General features: G+C 45.6%; 1 protein-coding gene across 3 annotated transcripts in view; it reads left to right on the forward strand.

Annotated features, from left to right (window-relative positions):
* Window positions 1-14,224, forward strand: part of ctnnd1 (catenin (cadherin-associated protein), delta 1) — a 68,232-nt gene that overhangs the window by 19,961 nt on the left and 34,047 nt on the right. For 2 of the 3 annotated variants that reach the window (XM_083765731.1, XM_083765732.1), the window contains exons 1-6: window positions 1,355-1,519; window positions 7,071-7,148; window positions 9,557-9,682; window positions 11,858-12,162; window positions 12,403-12,493; window positions 13,471-13,658. In XM_083765731.1, coding sequence (XP_083621857.1) covers window positions 1,367-1,519; window positions 7,071-7,148; window positions 9,557-9,682; window positions 11,858-12,162; window positions 12,403-12,493; window positions 13,471-13,658 — 941 coding nt within the window. In that variant the 5' untranslated portion in view covers window positions 1,355-1,366. Of the gene's footprint in view, window positions 1-1,354; window positions 1,520-7,070; window positions 7,149-9,556; window positions 9,683-11,857; window positions 12,163-12,402; window positions 12,494-13,470; window positions 13,659-14,224 lie in introns of those variants that run through there. The other variant, XM_083765733.1, reaches the window with a different exon arrangement.

The raw sequence follows: 14,224 nt of genomic DNA on the forward strand, positions 1-14,224 counted from the left end.
GACTGAACTTGCTCTGCTCATGTCTGTGACAGGCGCGACAGGCTCATTATTTTCATTGTTTTGAACAAGATTGTGGGTATTGTATTGTTTCTTCCAAGAGAAAGTATATCTGTTTCACCTCATTTTGTAACTTCATTAAATAATCACAATGTTTTGGTTCATTGAGGTTTGGCCTTATATAGATGGAAATTAGTCTCTTTTTAATGTGTGTTTCCTTAAAGGACCACTTCACCACTTTTCACCCTATCTTCATATAATAGGTCCTCACTAATAATCGTGTTAAAATGGCACGATTTATTTCTACTCAGTCTGTGTCTCATAGGAGGGCTGTGGGCAGTTTAGAAACCGTCTTCCAGTGACATCATCATTAGGCAGATTTTGTTTTAAACAAGATTCTTTTTATAAAAATGTTTAGATTTTCATTATCGTGAGAACGATGGCTTCCATTTTCGCATTGCAACTTTTCAGGACTAGAAAGCCTGCAGTTTTTATTAGCTTGTATTCCCCATCGATGATGTCACTGGAAGACGGTTTCTGAACTGCCCACAGCCCTCCTTTGAGACACGGACCTTAGTAGAAAATGTATTTTGCTTTTTTTTTTTTCATGATTTTTAGTGGCCCTTGGACTTTTGGAATTTTGATAGGCCTACGGACATTTCTACTGTTATGTCACCCACACAGGCAGACGAAACGGTGTATTTGTAGTTTTTGTAGGCTAGTCGTTAAGTAGCAGGAAGAGGTTTGTTTAGCAGCTCAACCAGAAACCCAAAACAAACACAGATAAAAGTAATTACTCACATACTGCTGCAGGTTCCATGCAGGGCGGCAGTGGAGCCAATAGCGTCTGAAGCCAGTAGGAAATCCTCACTTCCTGAAAGTTCATATAATGGCCTGTTGTGGCGCTGTCATTGGGCCCAAAAAAACCCCCATAGCTCCATAGAGGCCCATGTATTTGGGCCCAACTTCACCTAGACTGTATTACCTTAATATACATGGTCATGAATACTTTCTGCTTCCAGTCACTAGTTTAAAGTCTAATTTCTCATGTCAAAACATTTTGACGACGCATGCGCACTGGCGCACCTGTTGTGTGCCCCCCCCCCCCCTGCCTATATCCTGACTGTATCCTAACTTGACGGTTCACTGGTTTTGTCGGTTTCGGGTGTTTCTTTTTTCTTCCGTCTAACCTGTTTCTGCTGTAGGGTAAATCATATTGGTGCCTTTAACTCTTTCTTTACACTGGATGCCGGTTTAAAAAAGAATAACATCTTTTATCTTGACTCCACATCTCTCCTCCTTGGCTGTGCTGTGCCTCTCAGCGTGACAGACACACAGACAGACAGACAGACAGACAGACAGGGTGTGAATGGAGCAGTGTGCGACTCAGAGCACCGCCTCCCTGCTAGCCTCGGTGAGGGAGCAGGAGAGGCAGTTTGAGATGCTGAGCCGCGCCCTGGAGGAGGAGAGGAGGTCGTGCACCGGTACCCTGCCCCGCGTCCCCCTCCCCACCACCATGCAGGTAAAACAACCACCAAGCCCTCCGCCCGCCCGCCCCGCCCGGACCCTGCCTGGCTGTGGGTCCGAGTGAGTTCACCCACCCCGCCCGGACCCTGCCTGGCTGTGGGTCCGAGTGAGTTCACCCACCCCGCCCGGACCCTGCCTGGCTGGGTCCGGGTGAGTTCACCCACCCCGCCCGGACCCTGCCTGGCTGTGGGTCCGAGTGAGTTCACCCACCCCGCCCGGACCCTGCCTGGCTGTGGGTCCGGGTGAGTTCACCCACCCCGCCCGGACCCTGCCTGGCTGTGGGTCCGGGTGAGTTCACCCACCCCGCCCGGACCCTGCCTGGCTGTGGGTCCGAGTGAGTTCACCCACCCCGCCCGGACCCTGCCTGGCTGTGGGTCCGAGTGAGTTCACCCACCCCGTTGTCGTCATCCTCATTCTCATCCTCATCCATTGGTGATCATCAGTGTTGTTTTTGGCAGCAAATTTCTATTTTGGAACTTTGGATGCATGCTGAAAATAGCAGATATACAATCTCACAACGCGTTGCGTTGCGACGCGTTGTGAGATTGTATATCTGCTATTTTCAGCATGCAACCCAGCATAAAACTGGATCTCTTGTCCACTAGTCCCTTCCTAACATTTTAGTCTAGTTTTTATTTGTCGACGAAATTGTCAGTATATTTAGTCTTAGTTTTAGTCATCGTAGCTTAGTTTTCATTTAGTTTCCATTTGTTTTTGTCAGTGAAAATGGGTAGTAGACGAAAATTTTTCGTCTTAGTTTTAGTCGACGAAAACAACACTGATCCATTGGTGATCACCGTCACAAATTCACGCATCGCTTCCACCCTCCCATCGGGTCCTCTGTAACCCTTCCTCCTCCTCCTCCTCCGTGTCATTCCTGAATAACGTTCCCATCATCATATCTCCCTCCTGTCCGTCATCCCAACAGAGCGACCGTGTCCTCCATTCAACTCACTTCATGTCCGCATGCAGAGGACAGAGAGGTCCACAGCTTGCTTTGATATATTATTGTCATTGTTGTGCCTTGTTCTGCTTTTTGTTGTTGTTTGGATCATGATGAGTGTGTTCTTAAAAAGCATTGTCGTGATTGTAATCGTGTCATTTGAGTCCATATCTAGGGCTTAGATAGAGACCTGAAAGCCCGTCGGGACCCGATGGGGCCCGGCCCGGCCCGCCAAAACGGGCCGGGCCGTCTCTGTCTCTGACCAATGGGCCGTGGGCCAGGCGGGCTCACACGCCGTTATATACATTTTCCGATGTGAATTTCAGCCAGACTGGACTTGCTTCAGCAGCGCTGCAGCATGCTGCTGTCTGCTCCATGCACACACACACACACACACACACACACACACACACACACACACACACACGCACACAAGCACACAAAAATCTGGTAAAAACTATAAAGACTTTGAAACAACGTGTTTTACATTATATCTCTCTCGCTCCGCGCCTAAACTCTTGTCCTCTCTCTCCTAATTATTATGCAGCGCAGCTGTGTGCGTGCACACGCACACACACACACACACACACACACACACACACACACACACACACACACACACGCACGCACGCACACGCACACAGCATTATTATACCACACTAAACAAAGTTGGATTTGTACTTTGCAGAAACTGCAGATACATAACGTAAGTGTTCGTAGAAGACATTTTTTTTAATCTGTTCTCAGTCTTCTGCCACGCCCACCCCCCCACCACCACCTGTATGACCAGGTAGTCAGTCCGTGGCCTTAACCCATTCTGACCTGAGATCAGATTCTAAAAATGTCTTCTATACATCCTGACAGTTCTCTGAAAAAAGCTATGTTTCTATGTCGGTCGTTCAGTCGATTTTTCAAAAATAGCAGACCTACAAGCTCGTAGCGCGCCACTCTACGAGCTTGTAGATCTGCTATTTTTCAATAGCTAAAGCATAGCATGATGCTAACACCAAAATGGGTTAATACAGACAGAAATGTGACATCCTCCTCCTCCTCTTCATTTCCTCTGACGCCCATACATGAAAATACCGACGACATCCACATGACTCCTTGTTTACTAAAACTGTGTCACATAATGTGGCCCAGAGGCTACTTCTGAAACACACCAAACGCCCAACGGAAACCAAGCTATAGCTCTATAGTGTCCTGTCCACCACACCGCAATTTATACTTTCTCTCTTGCGTGATTGATTGATTGATTGCCTTGTGTGCACACACATTACCGGGGCAGGGGGGTCAAGTGAGTCTCGGTTCCCCAGGTAATCTGTGGCCCGGGGTTGATAAAGGCAGAAATGCACAGAATGTAGCACGGAATGCAGGTTAACCCATTTTGGGGGCGGGAACCGCTTTTGGTGTTAGCATTATGTCATGCTTTAGCTTTTGGAAAAATAGCAGATCTACAAGCTCATAGCGCGCCACCGAGTGGCGCGCTACGAGCTTGTAGGTCTGCTATTTTTTTGAAAAATCGACTGAACGACTGACATAGAAACGTAGCTTTTTCAGAAAACTGTCAGGACGTAGAAGACGTTTTTTTTTAGAATCTGATCTCAGGTCAGAATGCAGGTTAAATAGTGTTAACGGGCGTGCGTGAGAAATGTGGCTTGTGCCGGTTCTCTTATCTTCTATCGTGGTGTTTACAAAGGCCAGAGGCTGCCTTCGACATGCCTCTGCCTCTCTCTCCCTCCACAAGGCAACCAAACACTCGCTCTTAATAAACCCTTTTGGGCGGGAACCCCTTTTTTGGTTATTTATTATGTTATATAATTTTGCTATTGGAAAATAGATCTACAAGCTCATACGAGCTTGTAGGTCTGCTATTTTTTTTTAAATCGGGGAAATCATTAAACATTTTTAACTCAAATCTTTGCTTCTGGTGGTGGTGGTGGGGGGGGGGGGGGTCCCTGGAACAACATATTTTCAGATGATGGGCGGAGGCCAATTACATGTAAGTTTTTGGGGGTCCTTGACGTGAAATATTGAGAACCACTGATGTAGCAACATTAAATTTCGACGTTGTCAGGCCTGAACGGGTTAAAAAGACTGACAGGTTCTCACTTGTTCTCCGTTCTGCCAGGCAGACACTCTCCTCTCTTCTCTGCCGCTCTCTCTACCAGCTGGGTTCTATTCTCGGGAGCTGCTTGTTTGTTACGTTTCCTTCCTTCCTTCCTTCCTTCCTTCCTTCCTTCCTTCCTATAGGGAGGGAGGGAGGGAGGGAGGGAGGGAGGGAGGGAGGGAGGGAGGGAGGAAGGAAGGAAGGAATAGATCAGCTATTTTCACTACTTGAATATTTTTGGTTCTAGTTCATGGAATTTCTTAGATTCCTTCCTTCCTTCCTTCCTTCCTTCCTTCCTTCCTTCCTTCCTTCCTTCCTTCCTTCCTTCCTTCCTTCCTTCCTTCCTCCCTCCCTCCCTCCCTCCCTCCCTCCCTCCATCCCTCCCTCCCATCCTTCCCTCCATCCCTCCCTCCATCCCTCCATCCCTCCCTCCATCCCTCCCTCCGAACCTTCCTTACTTCCTTACTTCCTTACTTCCTTACTTCCTTACTTCCTCCCTCCCCTACGACAAAAATAAACCCATAAATGGTTCCTGACCCAGTGGGGTAACAGTGGTCTTATCTGATCCCTTTTGGTGTTAGCAATTATGCTATGCTTTAGCTATTGAAAAAATAGCAGATCTACAAGCTCTTAGCGCGCCACCGAGTGGCGCGCTAAGAGCTTGTAGGTCTGCTATTTTTTTTTATTATCGAAGAACGACTGACATAGAAACATAGCTTGTAGAATCTGATCTCAGGTCAGAATGGCTTAACAGTGTTGTTGAGCAACGAGCCCCCCCCCCCCCTCTCTCTCTCTCTCTCTCTCTCTCTCTCTCTCTCTCTCTCTCTCTCTCTCTCTGTACTTCTTTTACACCTTTTGTTGTAAACTGTCGTTGGTTGGTTAGCGCTCGGCTCCCCGTGTGGCAGGAATGGGCCAAACACCACACACTGCCACGCCCGTTATCACCTCCCCATGTGGTCGGGGTAATGTTGACATTAATGTTGGAAAAAAAAACGAAAAGAACAGAAAAGTTGTTTCTTTTCCCCTGATTGTTCATGTCATCATGGCTTTGTCATTGTTTTGTGGGTGAGAGGAATGTATGTATGGATCATAAAAAAAGCGCTGTAGTCTTTGTGCATGATGTGTGCATGCAGCCACCCACATTTATGTGTGATACTCATACTCATTTTCATGGTTGTTCGGTAGTATGTAAGCTGCTGCTCCAAGTGTTTGGTGTATAGTTCAGCTGCCCTGAACAGTGGCGTACTGTCCAGTCATTCTATGTGCGTCGCTGCTGTGTCGTCCACATCTCATCGGTGTGTCCATCCATCCATCCCTGTCGCTCCCTCCCTGTGTTCCAACACATGTTGCATGGCTCCTCCTGAGATGATGCGTCTGTTTCATCCAGTGTTGTTTTTGGCAGCAAATTTCGATTTTAGTTTTAGTCATAGTCTTTGGACTGAAACTTAATTTAGTTTTAGTCACATTTTAGTCACCTGGAAAAAATGTCTTAGTGTTAGTCTAGTTTTATTCGACTAAATGTCATAAGATTTTAGTCGACTAAATCTACAGGTGATTTAGTCGACTAAAATGTGTTTTGGCGGTGCCTTGATGCCGTCGTAATGAGTTGTTTTTACACTTGCTGAAAATAGCCGATCTACAAGCTCACAACACGACGCATTGTTAGCTTGTAGATCAGCTATTTTCCAGCATGCAACCAAGAGTAAAATGACTTATACTGGATCTCTTGTCCACCAGTCCCTTCCTAACATTTTTAGTCTAGTTTTTATTTGTCGACGAAATTGTCAGTATATTTAGTCTTATAGTTTTAGTCATCATAGCTTAGTTTTCATTTAGTTTCCATTAGTTTTTGTCAGTGGAAAAGGGTAGTCGACGAAAACATTTTGTCTTAGTTTTAGTCGACAAAAAAAACACTGGTTTCATCTCCTATAGCCAGTGTTGTTTTTGTCGACTAAAACTAAGACGAAAAATGTTCGTCGACTACCTTTTTTCACTGACAAACTAAATGGAAACTAAATGAAAACTAAGCTATGATGACTAAAACTAGACTAAATATATTGACAATTTTGTCAACAGATAAAAACTAGACTAAAATGCTAGGAAGGAAGTAGTGGACAAGAGATCCAGTATAAGTCATTTTACACTTGGTTGCATGCTGAAAATAGCTGATCTACAAGCTCACCGCGTCGCGTTGTGAGTGTAAAAACACTCATTAAGAGACTGCATCAAGACCCGCCAAAACACATTTTAGTCGACTGAATCAACTGTAGATTTAGTCGACTAAAATCTTATGACATTTAGTCGACTAAAACTAGACTAACACTAAGACATTCCAGGTGACTAAAATGTGACTAAAACTAAATGAAGTTTCAGTCCAAAGACTATGACTAAAATAGAAATTTGCTGCCAAAAACAACACTGGTTTCATCTCCTAGCTTTGCGTGGCCTGTCCTAACGTCTCCGTTGCGTTCTCCTCCTCCTCCCTCTCTGCAGAACGGGCGTATTCCTTGTGATGCGGACGACTTGGAGAGGCTCACACTGAACGAGGGATACATCAACGGGACACATCACGTAAGTAGTCAGCTGGCACTAAACTGCCTCCCCCTGGCCAGCCGGGGCGCCTGATGGAGGGGAAAGGAACTGGTTGGAATAACGTGTTCCTTCCACGCGCTACGTCCAACCAGGGAAACTCCCCCCTGTCAGGTGTAAAGGAGCAACTTGGACCCTCAGGCATGAAGGAAGCATGAGTTCAAGTCCGTTGCTCTCCCCTTGTCCCCCATATATGGGGACCAGGTTGGTGGAGGGTGTGTAGACTGAGCCCAGGATCACATTAGATGATTGACACAGGGGTGAAAAATGGGTTACAAAATCGTGGGATAAAATATATATATATAAAAAAAAAGTAGTCAGCTGGCTCCCCAACGTTGTCACGTACGAAGGAAGGACCCCCACGTTTACAGTATTCACAGCCCCGCGTCAGACCCCCGTTTGAAAAGATATGCCAGGGACCCCCCCCTCCTCCCCGTACAGAAAAGATTTTGACGGCTCTAGCTGTGATTCTCAAACCCGTTTAATTTCAAGGACCCCCCCCCCAGTTTGACATGCATATTAGTCTCAACACTAATATGCATTTAACCCATTCTGGGCGCCGGGAACCCCTTTTGGTGTTAGTGTTATGCTATGCTTTAGCTATTGAAAAATAGCAGATCTACAAGCTCATAGCGCGCCACCGAGTGGCGCGCTACGAGCTTGTAGGTCTGCTATTTTTGAAGAATCGTGAAAAGTGACATGAAAGTGTTTGAGAAGGACTGACATAGGAAAAACATCGCTTTACAGTCGAACAATAGAAGACATTTGCAGAATCGTTCCCAGGTCAAAATGGGTTAATTAATGGCATTTCTATCTCTGGGGCCCGCCCATTTATATCGTAAAATCAATGTTGATTTAGCTCTGAGAGTGTACAGTGTACACAACTTATTATCAACAAACTCAAAGCACGATTTTGGTAGCGTTTCCGTTATATAGCGTCCGATGGACCGGAGTTGACGTTCCTCTTCTAGACGATGTCTTCCCTAGTGTGTGTATATTGGTTTATTTTTTACATTCATATTAATATTGCATCACTTCAGTCAAAATAACATACCGTCTATCACGTGCTGCCAAAGTGACTGCATTGCACCTCGACAACCAGGAAATGGAAGAGAATGTGGAATGTTGTCTCGACTGTCTGCGTGATTCACACAAGTATCCATAATTCATTATTTATTCATTGTTGTTTTGACGCGGTCTTTATTAATAAAAGTCAAAGAACAAAACGATATCAAATATACGTGTGCATACGGTGAGTAATAAAATAATATAGGCAATAGTACCCCAGTCTTGTCTTGTGCAAGTATTCTTGACCCATTTTGGGCGGGAACCCCTTTTGGTGTTAGCATTAGGTTATGCTTTAGAGATTGAAAAACAGCAGATCTACAAGCTCATGGCGGTTCCGTCCACCCGAAGTGTCCACACGTCATAGGGAGTCCAATCCATGGATGAATTGGACGTGTGTACACTGTACACGTCCTGCATCCTCAATGATATCGGGAGAGAGATTAATATTATTCAGATTCTTTTTTCTCTTTTTTTTGTTTGAGTGAGCCTTAAAGGCCACCGTACGCTTCTCTCTTCATTCATATTAGCGTCCCAATCACGTAGCTGTTAGCGCGGCAGAAAGAATGCCTCGTTTCTGCTCATCCCGGACGCTCTCCGTGGTTTTGATCTGATGGATATACTAAGCGCTTAATTTTAGCTTTTAGCGATATAGAGTTATTTTTCAGAGTAAAAGCGGCTATGTTTTCCCAACACCCCAGAGCTCCTATTTGGAAGGAATCGCTGGAAAGATTGCGGCCTCATTTAGACCTGAGGCCGATTCTGAAAAAAATGTCTTCTAAATCCTAAAAGCTTTCTGAAAAACCAAAGATTTGAGTTAAAAACGTAAACGTAATGAAATCGTGAATGAAATCGTTGGAATATAGATTATATTCCAACGATTTGCGCCACATTTTCACGAGCTAAAGTATAACATAATGCTTAAAACACCAAAAGGGGTTCCCGCCCAGAATGGGTTAAGATGAAAGAGTATTTGAAGTGATCAAACTATAATCAATAGAATACACGTTTAGAAGCATCGTCTTCCAGAAACATGAACGGGTCTCGGAAACGGGTTGACGGAAATATCAACGGCAACCGTTCCAAAATCAATCTGTGATTTCTACATCTGGTGTTCTGGTCTAAATAAAACATCATCATTACATTTTTCAGTCTTTAATCAGACCAGTGTGTGTCCAGTGGAAACCTCGTGTGAATCTGATCTCAGGTCAGAATGGGTTAATCAGACCAGTGTGTGTCCAGTGGAAACCTCGTGTGAATCTGATCTCAGGTCAGAATGGGTTAAGAGATTATATATATATATTTTTGCTTTATTCCTTGTACAGTTCAGGATGGAGCCTGGCCAGATGGTGCAGGAGACGTTCACCGTGGAGGAAGACCCCCAGGAGTCCATCCCCGTTATCTCTGTGGAGACCAGCGACGACGGGACCACGCGGCGCACAGAGACTACCGTATGTTATGTATACTAGACTAGGACCACGCGGCGCACAGAGACTACCGTATGTTATGTATACTAGACCACGCGGCGCACAGAGACTACCGTATGTTATATATACTAGGACCACGCGGCGCACAGAGACTACCGTATGTTATATATACTAGACCACGCGGCGCACAGAGACTACCGTATGTTATATATACTAGACCACGCGGCGCACAGAGACTACCGTATGTTATATATACTAGACGGGACCACGCGGCACACAGAGACTACCGTATGTTATATATACTAGGACCACGCGGCGCACAGAGACTACCGTATGTTATATATACTAGGACCACGCGGCGCACAGAGACTACCGTATGTTATATATACTAGGACCACGCGGCGCACAGAGACTACCGTATGTTATATATACTAGGACCACGCGGCGCACAGAGACTACCGTATGTTATATATATACTAGACGGGACCACGCGGCGCACAGAGACTACCGTATGTTATATATACTAGGACCACGCGGCGCACAGAGACTACCGTATGTTATATATACTAGACCACGCGGCGCACAGAGACTACCGTATGTTATATATACTAGACCACGCGGCGCACAGAGACTACCGTATGTTATATATACTAGACCACGCGGCGCACAGAGACTACCGTATGTTATATATACTAGACCACGCGGCGCACAGAGACTACCGTATGTTATATATACTAGGACCACGCGGCGCACAGAGACTACCGTATGTTATATATACTAGACCACGCGGCGCACAGAGACTACCGTATGTTATATATACTAGACCACGCGGCGCACAGAGACCACCGTATGTTATATATACTAGACCACGCGGCGCACAGAGACTACCGTATGTTATATATACTAGACGGGACCACGCGGCGCACAGAGACTACCGTATGTTATATATACTAGGACCACGCGGCGCACAGAGACTACCGTATGTTATATATACTAGGACCACGCGGCGCACAGAGACTACCGTATGTTATATATACTAGGACCACGCGGCGCACAGAGACTACCGTATGTTATATATATACTAGACGGGACCACGCGGCGCACAGAGACTACCGTATGTTATATATACTAGGACCACGCGGCGCACAGAGACTACCGTATGTTATATATACTAGGACCACGCGGCGCACAGAGACTACCGTATGTTATATATACTAGACCACGCGGCGCACAGAGACTACCGTATGTTATATATACTAGGACCACGCGGCGCACAGAGACTACCGTATGTTATATATACTAGTCCAGGGTTGGGCAACGTTGACGATGCAGAGGGCCAATATATTTCCACACTCTTTCCAGAGGGGCCACAGTGCATAATTACTGTCGTAGCAAAAAATTGCCGATCTACAAGCTCAAAACGCGTCTCATTGCGACGCGTTTTGAGCTTGTAGATCGGCTATTTTTCCGTCAGCTATTTTTTGCTATATTTGAATTGAAAACCTGAATAATATTTTGCTATTTTTGAATTGGAATCCTGAAAAGTTACTTTTATTGAATTTCAAAAGCATTTAGTTATAACTTTATGAACTGTTAACATAACTATTGGACACAAAAAGATAACATTCTAATACTAGGCATTAAGTACTGGTCATTTAATACTAGTCATGAAGTAATTAAAGCAGGTGAGGAATTGTAACAGCTATTAACAAGTCAATACTGTAGCATTCTGATATCAACATGTGGGCCGCATTAAGTGAAGGTGGGGGCCGCATGTGGCCCCCGGGCCGCCAGTTGCCCACCCCTGTACTAGTCCTTACCCGTTGTGAGATATTGCCCCCCAGAAATATTAATTACCAGTCATTTTAACTTGTATAAAATATTTTTGTGTTTTTTTTAATGAATAAAAACAGTACTATAACATGAAAGTATTTGTATAAATGATAAATGTTAATTGAACTCTTGAGAGTGTAAATGCGGGTTAATTTGGTGTGGTTTCATTTGGTTCTAAACTATCATTTAGCTGGGCGACATGGGGGAACTCCCCCATGCAGGACCCCTAAACCTAAACTGATTTTTCTACACACACACACGCGGTGCGAAAGTAGCGAGACACACTCACACACAGCACCCCGTCTACATTAAGGGCATCTGCTAAATGCCTAAATAGCTTCTTCTCCTTCTCCTGTTCTCTCCCAGGTGAAGAAGGTGGTGAAGACCACCACCACGCGGACGGTCATCCCCTCCATGTCCGACACCATGTCTCTGGACGGCGGGGGCTCGGGGGTGGGGGGCTACGCCACGCCCATGGAGCGCGTCTACCGACAGGCCCCGGGACCCCCCCTGGGGCCAGGGGGGGTCCCCATGGACTACCCCACCCACACGGTGCCGCGCAACTACCACTACGGACCCCCGGGGGGCGTCTACGACGACTACCGCCCCGGACCGCCCTCCGAAACCTACGCCAGTCTGACCAGAGGGGCGCGCATGGACGACCGCTACAGGTAACCGGCGGTGTGACGACTGTGCCGCGCGCGCGCGCGTGCGTGCGTGCGTGCATGCGTGCGTTGGAATAGAACGACGGTGTTCGTCACACCGTCGTCTTTTGCCAAAAACAAGCGTTTGTTAAATCCTCAGATGTTCCTACATTCCACTGTTGATTTTGACAGCAAATATTGATCATATAAACTGTCCCCCCCCCCCCCCTGTCCTTCCTCTTCTCCTCATCGTAACCCCCCCCACAGACCAGTCCACCCAGACGGCTACAGAACTCTGGATCCAAGTTACAGAGCTCCCAGCAGGAACCAGCTGGACCCCTACGCTGCTCAGCCTCAGGTGTGTATGGATGGGTGGGTGGATGGATGGATGGATTAATGGGTGGATAGTGGATGGGTGAATGGGTGGATGGATACAAGCTCATAGCACGCCACAGAGTGGCGCGCTACGAGCTTGCAGGTCTGCTATTTTTTGAAAAGTCATCAAAATGATGTGCAAATCTTTGAATATATATTTCAGAGCGGACATTTTTAACTAAGATATTTGCTTCTGGGGGGGGGGGGGTCCCTGGAACTACATATTTTGAGATACATATTTTGAGATGGGGGTCCGTGGCCCAATAGAGATAATTCTGGGGGTCCTTGACATGAAAAAGGTTGAGCACCACTGACATAGAAACGTGGGTTCTTCAGAAAACTATTTTTAGAAGCCTTTTTTTAAATCAGTCCAAAATGGGTTAGGCTTAATACCGGTAGTTGGATTTGATTATTCTGAACTTACATTATTCTGGTAATTACAAGTACTCTGTACCAGAGTTGTCACGGTGAATATTCCTTGATTGACATGAGAGCACGCAGCGGTGTTGAAGGTGTTCTGGGAAGAATTTTAGCCCGGTGTAAAAATGTTTCATCTTGCCCACTGCGACAAGCCGATCTTTCCGAAGATATATACAGTATGTGACAGATTGTCAGATTGTATTGTCTCATAATAAATGAACTGTTCAGCTGCTTGATAACATCTTACTGTAGGAGCCATGAATTGGTTTATTATGTTTGGTCTATGAAATGAGTGGGCTGTCACCGGTGATTAATAATGTGGATGATTGACGGGCATATAGGGGCGGACCTGATTCATTCAATACCTCACCTAGTTCACCTGCTTCACACACAGTGAGAGACAGACCGCTTTATACCGCTTATTTTGCTTTCTTTTATTTACTTTATTTACGTCTGATCGCTGTGACTACTTTGCTTTATGTTTGAGCACCCTTTGAGTTATGCACCTTGCTTTAACTATTGTAACCTTGGTGTGTGTAGGTCCGTATGGGCAGCAACATGGAGCTGTCGGGCCTCCAGAGGTTCGTCCCAGAACCCTACGGCCTGGAGGACGACCAGCGCAGCATGGGCTACGACGAGCCCGACTACGGGATGGGACCGCCCATTCACTACAGCACCGTGCCCCGGAACCACCACGCCTTCCTGCACGGACCCCCGCGCCGGACCGGGTAAGGCCAGAACCCCCCCCTTCCCCGGGGAACCCCTTTTGGTGTTAACATACATTATGTTCAGTGTTGTTCTTGGCAGCAAATTTCGATTTTAGTCTTTTGAATAGTTTTCATTTAGTTTTAGTCACATTTTAGTCACCTGGAATGTCTTAGTGTTAGTCTAGTTTTAGTCGACTAAATGTCATAAGATTTTAGTCGACTAAATTTGCATGTGATTTAGTTGACTAAAATGTATTTCGGTGGGCCTGGATGCCATCGTAATGACTGATTTTACACTTACTGAAAATAGCCGATCTACAATAGTAGATCGGCTATTTTCAGCATGCAACCAAGTGTAAAATACTGGATCTCTTGTCCACTAGTCCCTTCCTAACATTTTAGTCTAGTTTTTATTTGTTGACAGAATTGTCAATATATTTAGTCTAGTTTTAGTCATCATAGATAGTTTTCATTTAGTTTTCGTCAGTGAAAAAAAGGTAGTCGACGAACATCTTTCGTCTTAGTTTTAGTCAACGAAAACAACACTGATTATGTTATCATTTAGCTGTTGAAAAATAGCAGATCTA

Source organism: Protomyctophum parallelum, assembly GCF_964188405.1.
Source record: "Protomyctophum parallelum genome assembly, chromosome: 5".
In the NCBI taxonomy this organism is placed as follows: Eukaryota; Metazoa; Chordata; class Actinopteri; order Myctophiformes; family Myctophidae; genus Protomyctophum; species Protomyctophum parallelum.